Genomic DNA, 20,810 nt, shown 5'->3' on the forward strand with positions numbered 1-20,810 from the left:
ATGCTATATCCGGTAAAGACATTTTAGGGGATTTATGACCCACCTGTGACTGTCCTTCTGTCCAGACAATGGTGCTGTGATCTATTTGCAATTGTTGTCTGAATAGAGCTGAACCGTCATAGCTTCCCACAATTGACAAATCTAAATACAGCATGAAAAACGTTTTAAATGCAATCAGTTCCAACAATGGTACACTATAACCTAGTTACAGGTACATGCTTAAATAGCCAAAATAAATATAAATATAAATATACTCGATCTCAAGTTTTATTTCCAAGCCTAATTCAAAAAATTAAAAACATTGTTTTAAATTAAAACCCTATTGCTCTGTTCACTGGAATATTTGAAATGTGTTTTGGTCACCATGGAGTTAAATCAACAACAGTGTTTCTCTATAAGTGGAAAATGTCTTAATGAGAGACTATATCCATAATAATTTTCCTCTTACATTATTTATTTTTCATGATTCAGTCTATGTTAACTCCCTTTAGTAAATCAGGCGGAGCTGCTGATGTCCAATCCAGTCACACTCTGTCACCAATAAGATGTAACACTTAGGTGACAAAGTGTTTATAACTTGCCTAATTTCTTGCTCTCTTTCTCTCTCTCTCTCTCTGTTTATTGGGATGTGTAATATGAATCGACTTGTGTTAGTTCACTTGCTTTACTCTCAATGTGTCCTAACTCTAATGTATACCCCAATATCCAGCAACCCCTCACCACCATCTTCAGCCAAAGTATGCAAACTCCAAAACAGTTTTGAGCCAGGCTTTGTGGCCAAAGGTGACTATATAATTGGAGGGATCTTCCCCCTTCACTATAACCAGGAGATGCCAGACCTGAACTGCACCTACAGGCCACCAGTAAAATGCAATGGGTGAGTTTTGATTGACGTGGAAACATTAGTGTGAGTATATAACTTGTGTATGAAACATTGTATGCAACTAGCATTCTTGTTTTATTGAATGATTGAACAGAATATACTTGTATTGACTAGGTTTTAGTATTCATTAATAATTTAGCGTGACATGTTGGAAAACATGTATGTAGTGTTGGCTTGAATTAATTGCTTTTAAAAAATATTTTTATCCAGAGAAAGACATGCAAAAACTGACTTTGACATCGTTTTGGGTGGGTAATTCCCTGATTATTTCTAAAATAATTTAAAGAAGATTCATATAAAGATATGTATTTTGATACTCTTTATATTAGAAAATGATAATTTGCTCCATAATGCAAAAATAAAAGATTTTGAATGACTTAGAAGTGCAGCATTTGAACAATGTCTCTATTTTCCTCTAAATAAGTTCAAATTTACATCGGTCTTTCATAATAACAACATGTCAATTATAGGGAACTTATTAAAGACATATCCTGGGAACATATTATAAAAATAATGAGAACATGCAGACAAAGAAACAGATCAGTTATTTTATCACATCAACCAAGATGCAATGCTACAATTTAAAAGTATTTAAAATTAACATAATCTCTGCCTTTAATTGTACCTTTTCTACACACAATAAGTTTGAATGTGTATTTTGTGTGCATCTGTGATGTATTTCTTGTGTGCTGCAGATTTGATCCCAGGGCTTTCCGCTGGGCTCAGACTATGAGGTTGGCAGTGGAGGAGATAAACCAGAGTGCAGAGCTATTACCCAATTACACACTTGGGTACAAAATATTTGATTCATGTGGATATCCACTGACCGGCCAGAGGGCTGCTCTGGCTGTGTTAAATGGGCTGAGTGAGGATGACTCTCCCACATGCAGCGGTGCCTCTCCACTCCTCGCTGTGATCGGGGAATCTGGTTCTGCTCAATCTATGGTGGTGTCAAGAATCCTGCAACCATTCAGAATCCCAATGGTAATGATTTTTTATTTTATCTGTAATCACCCAAACATTGAATTGCTTTACTATACTCAATTTTGTATCCTTCTTTAAACAGATCAGTTACTTTTCTTCGTGTGCATGTTTTACTGACAGAAAAAACCATCCCACCTTCTTCAGAGTAATCCCCAACGATGATTATCAGGTGAGAGTTTGGCCTTAATAGGTTGTTGATCATTATTCAGTGAAAAAAAGAACTTCTAATTTAGTCTGTAAAATGTTCTTTATGTATGTGTTTTTAGCCAAGTGTAACTATTTTGTGTTGAATGTAGGTGAAAGCCATTGCTCAGCTGCTGGTACACTTCAACTTCACTTGGGTAGGGTTGGTGCGAGGAGACCATGAATATGGGCGCTTCGCTGTGCAAGGTTTACTGAGAGAATTACAGGGTACCAAAGTGTGTGTAGCGTACCAAGAAATGATACCTATGCTCTACAATCGGCAGAGGACTCTGGAGATCTTGCAGGTAAATGCCAGGTTTTATAGAATTAGAGAGCGTTAATCACACAAAGATAACTTTATAGTAAATTCCCTACATCGGGAATGTTTATGTTATTTATTTCATAACAATAGACTAACAAGTAGATAGGGTTCATTAGCACGCACTGCTGTTTTTCAAAGCATCTTTTTTATATACTGTTTTTAACATATAATGACTCTACACACATTACCTATTAGTCATTCTTTAACCTACTTTATTTGTTTCCTTTCCATATGAAACGATTTCCTCCATCATTGTTTGTCTTATCTGTGAAGGTGATGCGTAGCTCTACTGCAAAAGTGGTGGTGGTATTTTCGACTGAGGGGGAGTTGACGCCTTTCTTGAGAGACTATATGACACAGAACATCACTGGAATCCAGTGGGTTGCCAGTGAAGCCTTGATCACAGCATCCGTCTTTACAGCCAGTGAGTATTACCCCTACCTAGGGGGCACCATCGGGTTTGGCATCAGAAAAGGTAAAATCTCCGGACTCAGTGACTACCTGCGGACAGTCAACCCTCAAATGTATCGTAATAATACTCTAGTTAAGGAGCTGTGGGAGGCTCTGTATGGTTGTGACCCTTCTCTGTCGTCTGGATCCCTGTTGCCTTCATGCTCAGGACAGGAGACCCTGTTAGAGCAGCATTCAGCCTACATGAATACATCCAGCCCTAGAGTGGCCTATAACGTCTATAAGGCTGTGTATGCATTTGCTCATTCCCTGCACAACCTTCTTCTCTGTCAACCGGGCAGTGGCCCTTTCCAATACAACTCATGTGCTCAAAGCAACAACATATACCCCTGGCAGGTATATTTACATTTTCTTACAGTAATTTCACTTTAACTGTCTTTTTTAACTTGTTTTCACATTTCATATTATCTTTTGGTTTTCAAGCTCCAGCACTACCTCCAGGAAGTGACATTTAACATTGCCGGGGAGGAAGTGAACTTTGACCTAAAGGGCGACTCTATATCTTATTATGACATTCTCAACTGGCAGAGAGGCATGGGCGGGAACATTGAATATGTCAACGTGGGGTTGTTTGATGGAACCAAGCCTGCCGGAGAGGAGCTGTTAATCCAGGAGGACAGGATCATGTGGGCAGGGCATCAGAGTGAGGCAAGCTGCTCACACTGTGTTTTTACCTTCATCCATCAGATGCCAGCTTTTGAAATCCTGTAAGTTTAGGTGGAGGTAAGTCAGGTGGCCAGGAAAAGCTGGATAAGATGTGAGTCCCTTTGCATTACAGTGAAAATAAGTTGAAAGCCCGCGATACAGTGTGACGTGTTTTGTGATTAAATGCTCCACATTCTCAGGATAGTGGTTCGAGGACCCAAACGCAGTAAAAAAAGGGAACCAAGAAGTATCAACAGAAACCGAGCTTTATTAAACAAAAGGAGATGACAGAAAAAAACAAGAAACTACTAAACATTAACAAACCGGGGAAAAAGACAGACATGAACACACTTACAAGCATGGGCAGACAGGTTACCAGGACAAAAAGACAATGACCGAACAAGGAGCAAAGGGGGAGAGAAGACGAAACACACAGAAGGGTAATCATAGGACAAGACACAGCCGAGGCCTGTACTACGAAGCCGGTACAACATAACCTGGATATGTTTGAGTTACCCGGCTTACCTAATCCAAAACAAACGCGCTCTCGCTAAGCGGTCCTACGACGCTGGTTATCAACTCGTTAACTCAAGCCAGCTTTGCCCTATCTAGTTATGCGCGTGTTCACATAAAAGGGGCGGGGTTAGCAACATTTGACCAATCACAAACATGGAGAAGCGTACTGACAGCGCAGCATCATACTTCCATCCATCCATCCATCTTCTCCCGCTTATCCACGGTCGGGTCGCGGAAGTAGCAGTTCCAGCAGAGAGCCCGTTTGGTTCTCCCCTCCTTCTTCTCCCCCAGTTTTTTCGCAGGTGCAGACGTTCAGGAGTGACCCGATCTGGCCACGCTTCCCGGCCATCAGGAGGTATCAGGAGGGGGCGGCGGCGAACCCAAGGACCCTGAAGGCTCCGGTGGCCACATTTGTTCCCCTCACCAAGGTTGAGGGGTTCACAGATGCTGATTTCCCAGCCAGCCCTTCTATGGAGCCGAACCTGACGGCGTTCTTGGGGTAAGACAGGCCAACATGATCGCCGGACGGCGCCCTACGTTGGCCGTATCCTGAAGGATGCATACTTCCACGTACCCATCATCCCAAAACACAGGAAATTCCTGCGTTTCTCATTCCAGGGAATATCGTACCAGTACAACCGTCTGCCGTTCGGTTATTCCCTGGCTCCTCGCACTTTTTCAAAGTGTGTAGAGACGGCGCTGCAGCACATTGTTCAGAGTCACGGACTGTGGTGATCACAGAAGCAGAGTTAGTAACAGAATCGAACAGAGAGCCACAGGACACAAAATGCTCATTAACACAATTTAACATGGTGGCCCTGTCCAATATAGTAATAGATGCTGTGGTAAGGCAAGGAGGTAGCTTATTACGGATCTCACTGGTGGATATCGATTTTATGGCTTTCCAACATTTTCTAGGAATATTCAGGTTTTTTGTGGTAACTGACAGATAATACTTCGATTTAGCACTTTTGATATGTGATGTGAAGCTATTCCTTAGCTGCCTAAATCGCAGCCATTCTATCTCTGAGCCTGATTTCCTAGCCTTTGCCCAGGCCTTGTTTCTCTCATGTAGGAGACTATACAGTTCAGCAGAAAACCAAGGATTGTCTCGTCCCTTCATAAAAATTAGAACATGCAGTTTCAACATCAGCACACAAATCAATTTTTCCCCAATCAAAATCAAACAGATCATGTACAAAACCCTGCTCCTCAAAATGTTTTGTGTCTCTCTTTATGACAATGCAAGGTTTACCCTTTTGGACTTTTGTGTCTTAGTGTGATTATAAGTGCATGTGAGTGAATATTGGCATGCAAATTCGTTTTTATACGAATTTGCGGTTTCTACACGGACCACTATTGCGGTAAGCATGTTGTAACTTCCGGTTGTTGTTGTCATTGTCATCTCCGGGTATCCCGTGTGCCTGTTCTGTTGTTGATAGCTTATTATCTTAACTTAATCGATCGTTTTAAAACTCTTGATCACGGCAACTATCTGACGTTGTAATCACACGTTACTACAGCTTAAGCACTCACAACTCTCCTTCTCTTAGCAACTGTAACTCCACAGTTGCCTACACTCTTTTCGGGTTTGTTAACGGTAGCTACTTTAGCTTGATAGCTAGCCATGGCTCTTTCCCCACCCTTGGGTGTTATTTCCTGCTCTTCCTGTCTCATGTTTGGTTACTTCCCTACCTCCTTTACTGGTACCGATACATGTGTTAAATGTAGTATAGTTGTTAGGTTGGAGGTGGGAATCATAGCCATAGAAGCCCGGCTCCGCATCTTAGAAAGTAACTCAGCTACAGTAAAGCCCATGTTAGCCGGTGCGGACCGGCAAAAGGTAGCTCCTATTAGCCGTCCCCCGGCAACTCCCGAGCAGCAGGGAGACTGGGTGACTGTTCAGAAGGGGCATAACGCGAAACCCGCAGGTCCCCACCAACCCGTTCACGTATCTAACAGATATTCCCCACTCAGCGAGACACCCGCTGAGAAGCCAACTCTGGTTATTGGTAGCTCTATTATGAGACACGTGAATTTAGAGACCGAAGCCTCCACAGTCACATGCATTCCGGGGGCCAGAGCGGGCGACGTTGAGGCTCATCTTAAACTGCTGTCTAAAAATAAACTTAAATACAGTAGGATTGTTATTCACGTCGGTGGTAATGATGTTCGTTTACGCCAATCAGAATGCACCAAACTTAATGTGGAGTCGGTGTGTAGTTATGCTAAAACAATGTCGGACACCGTAATCTTCTCTGGTCCCCTCCCCAATCTGATCAATGATGACATGTATAGCCGCATGTCATCATTTCAGCGCTGGTTGTCTTGGTGGTGCCCAGCAAATAATGTGGGCTTCGTAAATAATTGGACAGCCTTCTGGGGAAAACCTGGTCTGATTAAGAGAGACGGCATTCATCCTACTTTGGAAGGTGCAAATCTCATTTCGGCAAACATTTCAGGGCTTTGTGGACTTAATCCATGACAAACTGGAGTTGAGACCAGGAGGCGGAGTCGCAGTCTTACACGCTTCTCTGCGCTCTCTCCTAGGCAGTCATCCATAGGAATCCCGAACCCAATAAAATACCCAATATTAGCGGTGTGTGTGTCTGCCCTAGGACAATTTAAGGTAAAACCTAATAGAGGTGTCATACATAATAACCTAATAAAAGTAAATGTAACAACTACTACAGTGCAACAAAACAGGAATATTAAATGTGGTCTCTTAAACATGAGATCTCTAGCATCTAAAGCAATATTGGTAAATTATTTAATATCAGATTATAATATTGATATATGCTGTCTCACTGAAACTTGGTTGAGACATAAATAATATGTCAGCATAAATGAGGCCACTCCACCCAGCCATATCAATACTCATGTTGCCCGAGGCACGGGCCGAGGAGGTGGAGTTGCAGCAATCTTTGACTCAAGTTTACTTATCAATACTAAACCGAAATTAAATTATACCTCCTTTGAAAGTCTCGTTTTTAGTCTTACGCATCTGACCTGGAAAACTTTGTAGCCAATCTCATTTGTTACAGTGTACCGTGCACCAGGTCCTTATTCAGAATTCTTATCAGAATTCTCTGAGTTTTTATCAACTTTGGTACTTAAAACAGATAAAGTAATTATCGTAGGTGACTTTAATATTCATGTTGACGATGATAAAAATAGCCTTACTGTTGCATTTAACTCTATATTATATTCTGTTGGTTTTTGTCAGAGTGTAAATAAACCAACCCACTGCTATAACCACACTCTCGACCTTGTTCTGATTTATGGTATTGAAATTGAGCAACTATTAGTCGAACCGCATAATCCTGCTTTATCCAACCATTTCTTAGTAACTTTTGAAGTACTGTTACTAGACTACAAAGCATTAGTCAAAAGCTCCTGCAGCAGAAACCTATCTGTTAGTGCTATAGCCAAATTTAAGGAAGAGATTCCACCAATACTTAACTCGATAGCATGTCTGCATGTAGGGGAGGAAACTTATACAAAATGTACACCACCCCAAATTGATCATGTTGTTGATAGTGCTACAGATGCGCTGCGAATAAAATTAGACTCTGTTGCTCCTTTGAAAAAGAAGAAAATAAAACAACATAGATTAGCTCCATGGCATAATGCCGAAACCCGCAAAATAAAGCAAAAGTCGAGACAACTTGAAAGGATATGACGTTCCACTAAACTTGAAGAATCTCGTTTAATTTGGCATATTACTCTCAATGAATATAAGAAAGCATTGCGTAAGGCGAGAGCAGCCTACTACTCTTCATTAATAGATGAGAATAATAATAATGCAAGATTTCTTTTCAGCACTGTAGCCAGGCTGACAGAGAGCCATAGCTCGATTGAGCCTTCTATTCCCATAGCACTCAGTAGTAATGATTTTATGTGCTTTTTTAACGATAAAATTGTTACTCTTATAAACAAAATTAATGACCTCTTGCCTTTGACCAGTATAGTGTTATCAACAGCTCCCGGAAACGTAAGTTATAATATTACACTAGATAGTAAACTAGAATGCTTTTCAGCCATAAACCTTGAACAATTAAATTCAATGATTCTCTCTTCTAAACCATCAACGTGTATGTTAGACCCAATTCCAACTAAGCTGTTAAAGGAAGTTTTTCCATTAATTAGCACTTCTTTATTAAATATTATGAATATGTCTTTATTATCAGGCTATGTTCCACAATCATTCAAAGTAGCAGTGATAAAACCGCTTCTTAAAAAGCACAACCTCGATCCAGAGGTTTTAGCCAATTATAGACCTATTTCTAATCTTCCGTTCCTCTCAAAAATTCTTGAGAAAGCGGTCGCAAAACAGTTGTGTGATTACTTAAAAAACAATGATTTATTTGAAGATTTTCAGTCTGGCTATAGAACACATCATAGCACAGAGACAGCTCTGGTTATAATCACAAATGTCATTCTAATAGCCTCTGACAAGGGACTTGTCTCTATTATTGTTGTGTCGATCTCAAGGCTGCATTTGATACTATCGATCATGATATCTTATTGCAAAGACTAGAGCACTTAGTTGGCATACAGGGAACTGCTTTAGGCTGGTTTAGGTCCTATCTATCTGAACGCTCTCAGTTTGTACGTGTCAATGATGAATCTTCCACGCAAACCAAAGTTAGCCATGGAGTGCCACAGGGCTCAGTGCTCGGACCTATTTTGTTCACATTATATATGCTTCCGTTAGGCAATATTATAAGGAATCATTCTGTACATTTTCATTGTTATGCGGATGATACTCAACTATATTTATCAATCAAGCCTGATGAAATGAATCATCTAAATAAAATTCAAGACTGCCTCAAGGACTTAAAAACGTGGATGACCTTAAACTTTTTGATGTTAAACACGACCAAAACTGAAGTTATTGTACTTGGCCGGAAGAATCTATGAAACAAATTATCTAAAGATATACTAACTATGGATGGCATTAATTTGGCCTCCAGTGAGACTGTAAGGAATCTTGGTGTTATATTTGATCAGGATTTATCCTTTAACGCCCACATAAAATCAATTTCGAGGACCGCCTACTTCCATCTACTTAAAATTGCAAAAATCAGGCATATCTTGCCTCAAAACGATGCAGAGAAACTAGTCCATGCATTTGTTACTTCAAGGCTGGATTATTGTAACTCTTTATTATCAGGGTGTACCAAGAAGTCAGTCAAGTCGCTTCAGCTGATTCAAAATGCTGCAGCTCGTGTACTAACCAGAGTTATGAAAAGGGACCACATTACTCCTGTTCTGGCTGCCTTACACTGGCTCCCTATAGAACACAGGATATCATTTAAAAGTATTCTTCTCGCCTACAAAGCCTTTAATGGGCAGGCGCCATCTTACCTTAAATAACTCATTATACCCTACTGTCCTACTAGGGCATTGCGTTCCAAGAATGCAGGGTTGTTGGTTGTTCCTAGAGTCTCTAAAAGTACAATGGGAGCCAGAGCCTTTTCTTATCAAGCTCCACATTTGTGGAATCAGTTTCCAGTTTGTGTTCGGGCGGCAGACACCCTATCCGTTTTTAAGAGTGCGCTTAAGACCTTCCTTTTTGATAAAGCTTATAGTTAGGGCTGATTAGATTCAGCCCCTAGTTTTTCTGATATAGGCTTAGTTTGTCGGGGGACATCTTACTTCTTCCTTCTCTCTGTCTATACCTGTGTACTCTCATGTTCCGATTAACCCAGCTTCCCCAAATGTATTTCTTTTTGGTGTCTATATACGCTGGGATCCGGAGTCATGGATGATCCTGCGGTCCTGTGTCCTGCATCGTGAGCCCTGGATCTTGAGTCGTGGCTGTGGTCCTGGATCATAGGTCCTGGATGGATATCCTCGTGGATTCATCTTCCTATTATACACACATGCATTTCCAAACATTTGGACTACCTATGTTGCAAATGTATTATCTTTTCAATTTACACACGGCATCTATTGCACGTCTGTCCGTCCTGGGAGAGGGATCCCTCCTCTGTTGCTCTCCCTGAGGTTTCTCCCATTTTTCCCTTTAAACTGTGGGTTTTCTTCGGAAGTTTTTCCTTGTACGATGTGAGGGTCTAAGGACAGAGGGTGTCCTATTGTCATACTGATATTTTGTACAAACTGTGAAGTCCACTGAGACAAATGTAACATTTGTGATATTGGGCTATATAAATAAACATTGATTGATTATACGTCCTATTTGAAAGAATAAACATCCTAAAAAGGTTCTTTGAACATCAGATTAAAACCTTTCTTTAAAACATTATTAGAACCTCTAGGTAATGTTAGCCAAAGTTGTGAGAACGTTCCCCGCTAGCTGGGAAGGCGCTCCCAGTCCAGCGAAGAGATATAATCCCTCCACCTGGTTGTAGGTCTACCCCTCGGTCTCCTCCCAGCTGGACGTGCCTGGAACACCTCCCTAGGGAGGCGCCAGGTGGCATCCTTACTAGGTGACCGAACCACCTCAACTGGCTCCTTTCGACGCGAATGAGGAGCGGTTCAACTCCGAGTCCCTCCCGGATGACTGAACCTCTCACCTTATCCCTAAGGGAGACGCCAGCAACCCTGCGGAGAAAACTCATCTCGGCCGCTTGTATCCGCAATCTCGTTCTTTCGGTCATGATCCATCCTTCATGACCATAGGTGAGGGTAGGAACGAAAATGGACAGGAAGACAGAGAGCTTTGCCTTCTGGCTCAGCTCTCTTTTCGTCACAACGGTGCAGTAAAGCGACTGCAGTACCGCTCCCGCTGCTCCGATTCTCCGGCCCATCTCACGCTCCATTGTTCCCTCACTCGAGAACAAGACCCCGAGATACTTGAACTCCTTCACTTGGGGTAAGTAAGCGTCATACTTCCTGAATGAAAAGTGAACTATAATATTAGACACATATTAAAACGTTAAACTTTAAACATCCATGACTTAAACACTTTATCCAGGATAAAAGCAGCATTTGCACCTGCAAGGTGAATACAGCTGGTAAAAAAAAGTGTTTGAATGCTTACATTAACAGTTTTATGATATCGCTGCCCCGTCTAAGACATGAGTGGATCTGACTTTAATTACATTTGACTCCAGTGTTTCGTCAACTTAATGTGTCGCTTAAAATAATACTTCTGCATACAGTATGTGACACTGTGAGTGTTGCACGGCCAGATACGGCAAAAGAAGCTGACTCAGATAAGGAAATATATGATACATTATGATGTGATATGAATGATAATGGCACACATCGACGTCTGTGTCACGATTCTGATGTTATGTCACATTTTTTGTTTTGTATGTCGTGTTATGGGTGTTTTGTGGTTCTGTTCTCCCTGTCTCATGTTTTCCTCTTTGTTTCTTGTCTGGTCCTTCTCCCTGTGTTTTCCTTCCTGTTGTTAGTTTCCCTGGTGTGTCTGATTGTCTAATTGTGTTCACCTGTTGCCCTTGTGTGTTTGCCTCCCCTGCCCGGCTGTTTCTCGTCTCGTGATTACCCCTCCCTGTATTTAGTCTTGTCTCTTCCTATGTTCCCCGTCGGTTCATTGTTTGTTTGTCCTCCCTTCATCGTCTCATGTTTTTCTCTCCGGTCTTCCTCCATGTTTTTCACGGTCAGTTTTTATTTTATTGTTTTCCTGAGCTACCGTTTGATTCATGCCATGTTTTTGTTATCAGCTTTGCAATAAAGCTCGCTTTTTGTTTCTAAACCTTTTTCCTTTAGTCTGCATTTGGGTCCTACCTTTTTCCGCGATCCTTTCCACGCACCCTGACAGTCTGCACTCACAGTGCCGCGGACTGTACGTAATTTTACTTTGATCCTGGTACTTATGTTAACTTGTGGCAGATATTTATGTAAGCTTTCTTAACGCTAATGTTATATTAGTCAGATTGCTCTGAAGATGGGAGGTGATATTCTATTAATTTTCACGTTCACACAGTCAGTTGATTTTTGCCGGCCGTCTTTCCTGCAACGGCAGTTTTTCTGTATTTCCTTTATACTGTAATATGACTTGATAGCTTTAAACTCTGCACACGGAGCTCTGATTGGTCAGCAGGCGGTGCTTTCACTGAGTTGATCTCTTATCCTGGAACCTAACCTGCTCCGGACCAGGCTAGCCGTTCAGTATAAGTTACCATGGAGATCTAGCCCGCTAAGTAGTGAACCAGCGTCGTAGGCCCGGAAACCCAGAGTTTTCCCTGAAGTTAGCTCGCTAAGCAAAAATCCGGCTTCGTAGTAGCCTACAGGCCTCTGGGCAGGGGAGGCAGAAACACAAGGGCAACAGGTGAACACAATGAGACAATCAGACACAGGAGGGCAAAAAGGAAGGAAGACCAGACACAGGGAGTCAGAATTTAAAAATAAAGCCATGACTAAACAGACAAAACAAACATCATGACACACATTATATTCCTTCTGGTAGAATTCTTCTAACATAAAAATAAATAACTATTATTTTAAAGTTACAAATTATTGAATAGCTTATGGATAATAACCCTGTCCCCAATGTGAAAATAACATCTGCACCTCCACTGTTTTCTGCCCATATATATATATAAAATACAAAATGCAAAGCTCTTCACTGATGTTCACTAGAAAAATAATCATTTTTTCCGATTTTAAATAGCTAGAACCCGCAAAAACTGACAATGCAGTTATCAAAGCTGTCCCTTTTTTCTTTTTAAAAGGCCTTATCAAGGAACTGACTAAATATGTTGGCACACTGCAGAGCTGAAAGCCATTGTTTACTCCCTATAGGTGCCTATGTCTGTATGCAGCACCAGCTGTCTTCCAGGGTCCCGGAAAGCTGTCCGTCGTGGGGAGCCTGTCTGCTGCTTTGACTGTGTACCATGTGACAGCGGCAAAATTAGCAATCAGACAAGTGAGTTTAAAATCTTGAAATAAAAGAATCACAATGTAATTCTTGTATTTCACTACCAACATGTTATATTTGATTATTTTCCCATTAGATTCCATAGAGTGCACATTTTGTCCTGATGACTTCTGGTCAAATATTGACAGAACCGTCTGCGTCCTCAAGATAGTGGAGTTCTTGGCCTATGATTCCTTGGGTATAGCCCTGACAGTGATCTCTGTGGTGGGTGCCAGCCTCACTATAGCTGTCTTTGCGGTCTTTTTCTACCATAGAAACACAGCCATCGTCCGTGTAAATAACTCTGTACTCAGCTTCTTCATCCTCTTTGCTCTGACTCTGTGTTTCCTGTGTTCCCTGGTGTTCATTGGAGAGCCAACATATTGGTCCTGTATGCTGCGACACACTATTTTTAGTATAACCTTTTCATTTTGCATATCTTGTATTCTGGGGAAGACCCTGGTGGTGTTGGCTGCTTTCACTGCCACCAGACCAGGGGACAACATCATGAAGTGGCTGGGGCCCAAGCAGCAGAGGGCCATTATTTTCATTTGCACTGTAATTCAAGTGGTGATCTGTGCTGCATGGCTCATTGAGTCTCCCCCTTTTCCATCCCGAAATACACAATACGAAATTTCGAAGATCATACTGGAGTGCAGCGTAGGTTCCAGTCTTGCATTCTGGTGCGTTCTGGGATACATTGGTCTACAGGCCTGCCTGTGCTTTATACTGGCTTTTCTAGCACGTAAACTGCCTGGCAATTTCAACGAGGCCAAGGTCATCACTTTTAGCATGCTGATATTTTGTGCTGTGTGGCTATCATTCGTCCCTGCTTATATCAGCGCTCCTGGAAAATATGCTGATGCAGTGGAGTCATTTGCCATTCTGGCTTCCAGCTTTGGCTTGTTGTTCTGCCTGTTTGCTCCAAAGTGTTTCATTATTTTACTAAAGCCAGAGACAAATACAAGACGGCACCTAATGGGAAAATAAAAGTAGCTTATGATAAGTTGAAATGTATTTGAAATTGTAATCAATGTGCAACATTGTTATTATTATTATTATAATTGTTTCAATTATAATTATTATTTAATTATTTATTTCACAATTGTATTGACTGGATACTTGTATACTACTTATATATTGCAGCTTAACAACCATAGTGCAGTGTACTATTTACTGTAATGTATAGAATAAATAAATATATTTATTAAATAAGCAAAGAGCTTTAGTGGTGAAAATTAATTGGAATTTTGTATGCTGAATTTTTGGGAAAATATTGTCTACTAATCTTGTACCTTGCTAAACCTGTGGGCTTTAGTTTTAGATTGATCCATGGTCAATGTTTAATGGCTTTGTACAAACCAGTCAAGAAAACCAATAATACTTAAGTAAATATGTATTAAAATGCTCCCAAAAGACTAACATTTGCATAATATTGTGTGTTTTTTTTTCTGTGCATAATCGGGGATTGCTTCATCTTTTTATACCAAGCTGTTATTGATGATTCTGTAACAGTGTGTGTTTTTACTTTCTTCTTCTTGCTGGGAAGCACACTGATTGATACAAAAAAAAGAAGGATATAATAAAGAATAAAATATGGAAAGTAATATTTAAATAATCCAGGCCTAGAGTCTTTAAAATCATCGTCCAACACATTAAGAAAGAGCCTAACCTCAAAGGAGTGGGATAAATCGGGAGTCTGTGTTTTAAGAGGTCAAGTAAAACAGTTGAGAATTGAATTGAATTGAGATTAAATAAACAGCCCAAGGACACTGCCAGATCCATGGTCAATGTTTAATAGTTTTGTAAAAACAAGTCAAGAAAACCAATAATACTTAAGTAAATATTGATTAAAATGCTCCTAAAAGTCTAACATTTGCATGATATTTTGTGTGTTTTTTTTGTGCGTAATCAGGGATTGCTTCATCTTTTTTAACCAAGCTATTATTGATGATTCTTGTAGATCGTGATCGTTGTTCTCGCGTCCAGGAGGAAGTTAAAAAGAGACAATGTTGTCTCAAAGTTTCAAATGGGTAATTTAATGAAGTAACGTGGTTTTGAAACAAATAGAGCAAATCAGGAACACAGCGCCATGTTCGTGAGGGGAGGGAGAAGAGAGAGCGATTCTACGTGGAGCGAGCTAATATCCAATTCCTGGCTCCTCCTCTCATTGGGGGCTCTGATATGGAGTCAGATTTGGGTCAATATTCTAGCGCGTAAAACTATAGGTTACTTACATAACCCCAGTTCTCAGAGTAACATGAAGTGAGATGTCTCACTATGGGATGCGCCTCATCGCGGAGCAAACAAAAGCATCAATCTCATTACGCCAATCCTGATTGGCTGGTGATCTTGACGTCAGTGTCAGGGAATTCACCCCCTATAAGTAGCTTGCGCCACGACGCATGCGTCATTCAAAATAAGCACCTCTTCTCGCTTCACCATAGCAAGGAGGGCCGTCTGGTGAGACATCTCACTTCATGTTACTCTGAGAACTGGGGTTACGTAAGTAACCTATAGTTCTCATATAGTTCAACACTCCGTTCGATGTCTCACTATGGGAAATTGTAGCTCCCGTATTGTCAGACGAGATTATCTCGAAAATCACCAAACCAACCAGAACTTAACAGGTAGAGCTCTGACTCAACCAGGTGCCCAGCACTGCTTGAGTCACACTGGGAGTAGAACGTCCAGCCTGTTAAGAGGCGGACAAAAGTGAGCGGCGAGGACCAGCTCGCCGCTGCACCAATGTCTTGGATGGGAGACATCCTGGACAGAGCCCAGGATGCAGCCAGACCCTGAGTCGAAAGAGCTCGCGGACCCGAGGGTGCCTGCGAACTCTGACTCGTATGAGCCCCAAAGCAATTGCTTCCACAAACCAGTGGGAGAGCCGTTGCTTAGTAACAGGCTTGCCCTTATAAGGGTTAGCCCAGGACACAAGGGGTTGGTCATTATGACGAAGCACCCTTGATCTGTCCCTGTCAGTGTTGGGTACTGTAACGCCGTTATTTTGGCAGTAACTAGTACTCTAACGCATTACCTTTTTAAATTTAGTAACTCAGTTACCGTTACTACATGGTGCGTTACTGCGTTAGTTTTTTTTATATAGTCAACAGCCAGGCGAACAGAGATAAGAACTGTACTTAAGTACAGTACTTGAGTAAATGTACTTAGATACTTCCTGTGTCACATGCGGAGACGGGCTGTGGGCGTGTTTGTGTTGTTTACTAACAAGACTATCATGGCGGTGGCGGAGCTCAAGTCTAGTTTCTCCACCTGGAGATATTCCAACCCAGTCTCACAAAAAAACGTGTAATAACTACGTTGGTCCACAACGTAGGACGTAGTATATCTACAAAAACGCCTCTGAAATTGTAAGATGCCTACGTTTTTTTTCACCATTCATTCCAATGGCTGGCTTCTATGTCACGTGATCTTCAAATTTCTCCCTGCAGAAAAAAAAACATGGCCGACCTTCATTTTATTCTCGGTGTAAAATGCCTATTTTAAGGTTAGTTTGGTCATTAAAATGCGTTTTGATGTCATTTCATGCGAGAAATATGAGTTGTTATTTAAGATTATGTGTGCAGTGGGTGTACATGATCTTTAGTTTGCTAGTTATTACGAAGATTACTTCAGGAAATTGTGTCTATACAACGTTTTCATTGTTACCAAGATGGTTGCTAGGGACGCTGCTATCGATATTATTTCTGTTATGTTGTGTAAAATGGTGTTATCTTTATTACTACCCCCTTCCCCGTCAATGTATAGTGTTGGTCCACAGTGCAAACGTATTAGTTATTAGCTAGACTTTTATTTAGCATCTCAAAACACATGTAAACAGCTTCATGCCCGGGAGGCGAAGACCGGCAGTCCGGCTCACTAAAATGTCCGTGCAGAACAATACCCATGAAATGGGATGGGACCACGGCAGACTGTCCAAAACTGGATTTGAACGGGTCCACCGCGTCCCCCCCTCCCCCACCCCGTTCCCAGAACTACACATGCTGGCACGTCTCTACTGGGAATTGTAGTTTTAAAAGACGTTTTCATATTTCCCATAATAAGAAGTTGCCAGTATTAAACTGTGTACATCCCTGGAGGACAGAGGGTGTCGTTTTTCTCATACTGATATTCTGAACAATCTGTGCTGTTGTATTTGCTGTAAAGTGTCTCTACTGTAGGCTAATTTTATAATTATCGCCCTATTTCCAGACTGTCTGTAATGGCCAAAGTCTTTGAATCTCTTGTAAACGAACAACTGAAAAAGTTTCTAACTGACCATAATATTCTTAACTAGTCTCAGTCAGGCTTCAGATCAGGCCATAGTACTACTTCAGCGGCTATGCTAGTCTCAAATGACATAATTGAAGCAATAGACAAGAAAAAACACATGCAGCATTGTTTGTTGATCTGTCTAAAGCTTTTGATTCTGTGGATCATGCATTGCTACTGCAGAGGCTTGGCTGCATAGGTCTTGGCAAAATGGCTTTGAGCTGGTTTAAAAACTATCTATCTGAAATAACTCAGTGTGTCTCAGTAGAAGATTATACCTCAGCTGCTCTTACTGTAAACAAAGGTGTTCCACAAGGTTCTATTTTGGCCCCTGTCTTATTCTTTATAAATGAACTAGGAAATGGGATAAACCCAGCACGGTTTCATTTATACGCCGATGATACAGTTGTTTACACAGTGGCTTCCTCTTTAACTCAGGCCATAGAGCTTCTACAGGATGCTTTTAATACACTGCAACACTCCTTGCTAAGGCTAAGACTGGTCCTTAATGCAAAAAAGACCAAGTACATGACCTTCTCTCGCTCTCGAGCTAATACAGCTGTCCCTCCGATTCTGACACTGGAAGGGACATGCCTTGACAAAGTAGCATCCTACAAATATCTGGGCATATGGATTGATGAAAAGATGGCCTTTGATGTTCATATTGGGAACCTAATGAGAAAACTTAGACCTAAACTGGGCTTTTTCTTCCGTTTAAAGAAATGTTTCCCGTCTGAAGCCAGGAAGAGAATTGTGCAGAGTTCCTTTCTGTCTGTATTAGACTATGGCGATGTGATCTATATGCATGCTCCTTCCTCCCTGCTTAAAAAGCTGGATTCTGCGTACCATACTGCTATACGTTTTGTAACGGGTGCAGGCTCTCGCACCCACCACTGCACTTTGTATCAGTCCCTAGGATGGTCCTCTCTTTACCAAAGAAGACAATCACACATGTTGATTTTTATCCTTAAATCATTGCTAGGTAAGCTGCCCTTATATATCTTCAGACTTCTGTCCTTTTATACTTGCTTTTTTAATACCAGACGAGCAGCAAATGGGATGCTTTTAAATGTTCCTTTGATGCAGTCAGAGCTTGGTAAAGCTGCATTCTCCCACTATGCTCCCTTTTTATGGAATACGCTGCAAGTAAAACTTTGTCTAGAGGCACTTCCTACTGTAAATGCTTTTAAAGGTATGCTACGATTAGCCCGTCATGAAACATGTAACTGTTTTACCTGATGCTATTGCTGATGTGATTATGCTTCTTGCCACTGCACAAATGGCCTTCTGTATTTATATTTGAATTGTATGTTTTTTGTTTAATGCCCTTGTTTTATGTTGAAACTTGTTGTGTGCCGTGTTGGTCAGGATTCCCTGGAAGAAGAGATCTTGTATCTCAATGGGACATTCCTGGATAAATAAAGGATAAATAAAAATAAATAAATAAAATTTGGCCGAATTCCGTTCCCTCCCCGTTTGGGAACGAGGAAGTACTTGGAATAGAAGCCGCCCTGACTCTGCTCGGTGGGTACAATAGATATAGCCCTCTTTTCTAGGAGTGAGAGAATTTCTCTCTCCAGAATATGGGCTGACTCTCCTCGGGCCTGCGAATGCAGAATGCCCAAGAAGCGAGGGGGGGGTGACAGCGAATTGGAGTCTGTAGCCCTGTGTTACTGTCTTGAAAACCCAAGCAGATGATGTGAGCATCTTCCACTGCATGCTCCTTAGAGCCAGTGGAGATGTCACGTCTCTTCCCCTCTGAGTCTCTATTTGTTGTGTTATAGGGCCCTCTAGTGTCTGAACACAGTGGTGCCCCTTTTCGACAATCCCCACCGACACTGCGCATGCGCATGACGGTGGTGCCTTCACAACCCCAGCCGGCACTGCGCATGCGCGTGACGGTGGTGCCTTTAAAGCCCCAGCCGGCACTGCGCATGCGCGTGGCGGTGGTACCTTCACAGGCCCGCCTGTAATCCGCCTTTTGAGAGATGCCGTAGCTGCTCTCAGAAGGGGAACAGTTGAAGGGCTATTTATTGGTTTTATTGTTTTTCTTTTCATTTTTTTGAGCTGCGCCCTCGGCCTAAAGCCTGGATGCGTCAGCGGCAAATGTTTTATGACAGAAAAATCAACAAATGTGTGACATGTGTTTGTGCGGACTTGAGGATGGTGTTGAGGCATCTCTCGAGGCGGCGGGAACACATTTAGAGCTGGGGAACCGTGGACTTCCAGCTCTGTCACAGAGGGGAGAAGGAGGGGCTGTCACGCCGCTCGCTTCTTCTTCCTCGACTGCTGGCCGAAATTCTGGGTTGGCTGCGCCTGAGCTGCAGCCGGAACCGGAGATTTTCTAGGCCAGCTCGCCCTCGTCTCTAGCCTGGGCTGGGGACTCGGGGCGGGCTGCGACCTCTGCGTCTTCGGTGTTTTAAACCGAGCAGGGTTCGAGGCAGCTTGGGCGAAGGACTGCTGCTGCGAAGGCAGCGGCTGGACCCTTCGAGGGAGGCAGAGGTGGAGTGCCTCGTCCTCCTTCTTTTTCGACTCACACCTCCTTTGCATGGAGGCGAGAGCGGAGCTGAAAATTCCCTCGGGAACGATGGGCATATCCAGCACATCCTCCTTTTCCCGGTCTGGGAGGTTGGTGAGGTTGAGCCATCTCGCTCTTTCCTGCACCACCATGATCCCCATTGCCTTGCCCATGGCCTGGACGGCGCAGCGTTGGACACGGAGACAAATGTCCATGACCGCTGCCATCTCGTCCAGAGTGGCTGCCCCCGGGTTACCCGACAAGTCCTCGCAGAGCTCCGCTTGGGAAGCGGTTAGCAGCGAGGACACATTCAGGGCCCTGGCGGACAACGCTGCGGCTTTGTAGGACCGTTCAGTCATTGTCGACTGAAATCGGTCCAACTTTGCTGGCAGCGTGGGGTTCCTGCTTGGTGACGGGCCCATCCTCGGTAGGAGGTGGGCCGCTACCAGCGGTTCCGTGGGCGGTATGCGGAGCAGGCCGAGCTTTTCCATTCCAGTCTAGGGAGGAGGCACCCTGGATTGGAACCTTGTTGCTGAAGGGCCGGTCTCTCCACAAGACCGACACCTCATCCAACATCTCCGGGAAGACCGGAAGGAGTTGCCTCTTCGTCCGCGCTGCTTGGGGAAAATGTTTCCCTTCGTAGCGGGACCTGGAGGTCTCCTTGGCCATTTCAGGCCACGGGATGTCGAGTCTGGCCGCGGCGCGTTTACACACGGCCTGCAGGTCCATGCTCAGACAGGGCGAAGCTGGTGTGCTATCGCCCAGGAGAGCAGCCCTCGCTCCAGGCTTTGCAGCCTGAGCCGATTACATGAAGATGTCCTCTTCATGTTCATCCGACTCGGACAGGAGGAACACCGAGGCGTCCTCATCGTAGTCCAGCTCGAGGACATCCTCCGCGGGTGAGACCATGGTGAGGTCTAACCGGGAGCCCCAGCTCGGTAAAGCGTGGGGTCCCGTTCCCGCGTGTCTTGCCGTCACCGGGTCCCGGCCTGCCAGGGCGCGGGATTCCGGTTCTGCAGCCATCGCAGATAATGAGCCCCACACCGACACGGAGAGGGGTTCACTCTCTGCGGCGGACGCCCCCGCGTCTTGACTGCCGGCCGGCAGGTCAGTGGACATGGGGGGGTCCTGCTCCGACAGGCTAACTTGGCGTGCTAGC

At 43.0% G+C, this 20,810-nt stretch overlaps 1 protein-coding gene across 1 annotated transcript; it reads left to right on the plus strand.

Moving 5' to 3' along the window:
- The first annotated feature begins 745 nt into the window (after positions 1–745).
- On the plus strand, positions 746–13,848 carry LOC117553806 (extracellular calcium-sensing receptor-like). The gene is made up of 8 exons (XM_034227875.1): positions 746–877; positions 1,579–1,867; positions 1,950–2,036; positions 2,164–2,355; positions 2,646–3,179; positions 3,267–3,491; positions 12,744–12,867; positions 12,956–13,848. The coding sequence occupies exons 1-8, from the start codon at positions 831–833 to the stop codon at positions 13,846–13,848; spliced, it is 2,391 nt and encodes a 796-aa protein (XP_034083766.1). The 5' UTR covers positions 746–830.
- The last annotated feature ends 6,962 nt before the right edge of the window (positions 13,849–20,810 follow it).

This window comes from Gymnodraco acuticeps, unplaced genomic scaffold, assembly GCF_902827175.1.
Source record: "Gymnodraco acuticeps unplaced genomic scaffold, fGymAcu1.1, whole genome shotgun sequence".
In the NCBI taxonomy this organism is placed as follows: Eukaryota; Metazoa; Chordata; class Actinopteri; order Perciformes; family Bathydraconidae; genus Gymnodraco; species Gymnodraco acuticeps.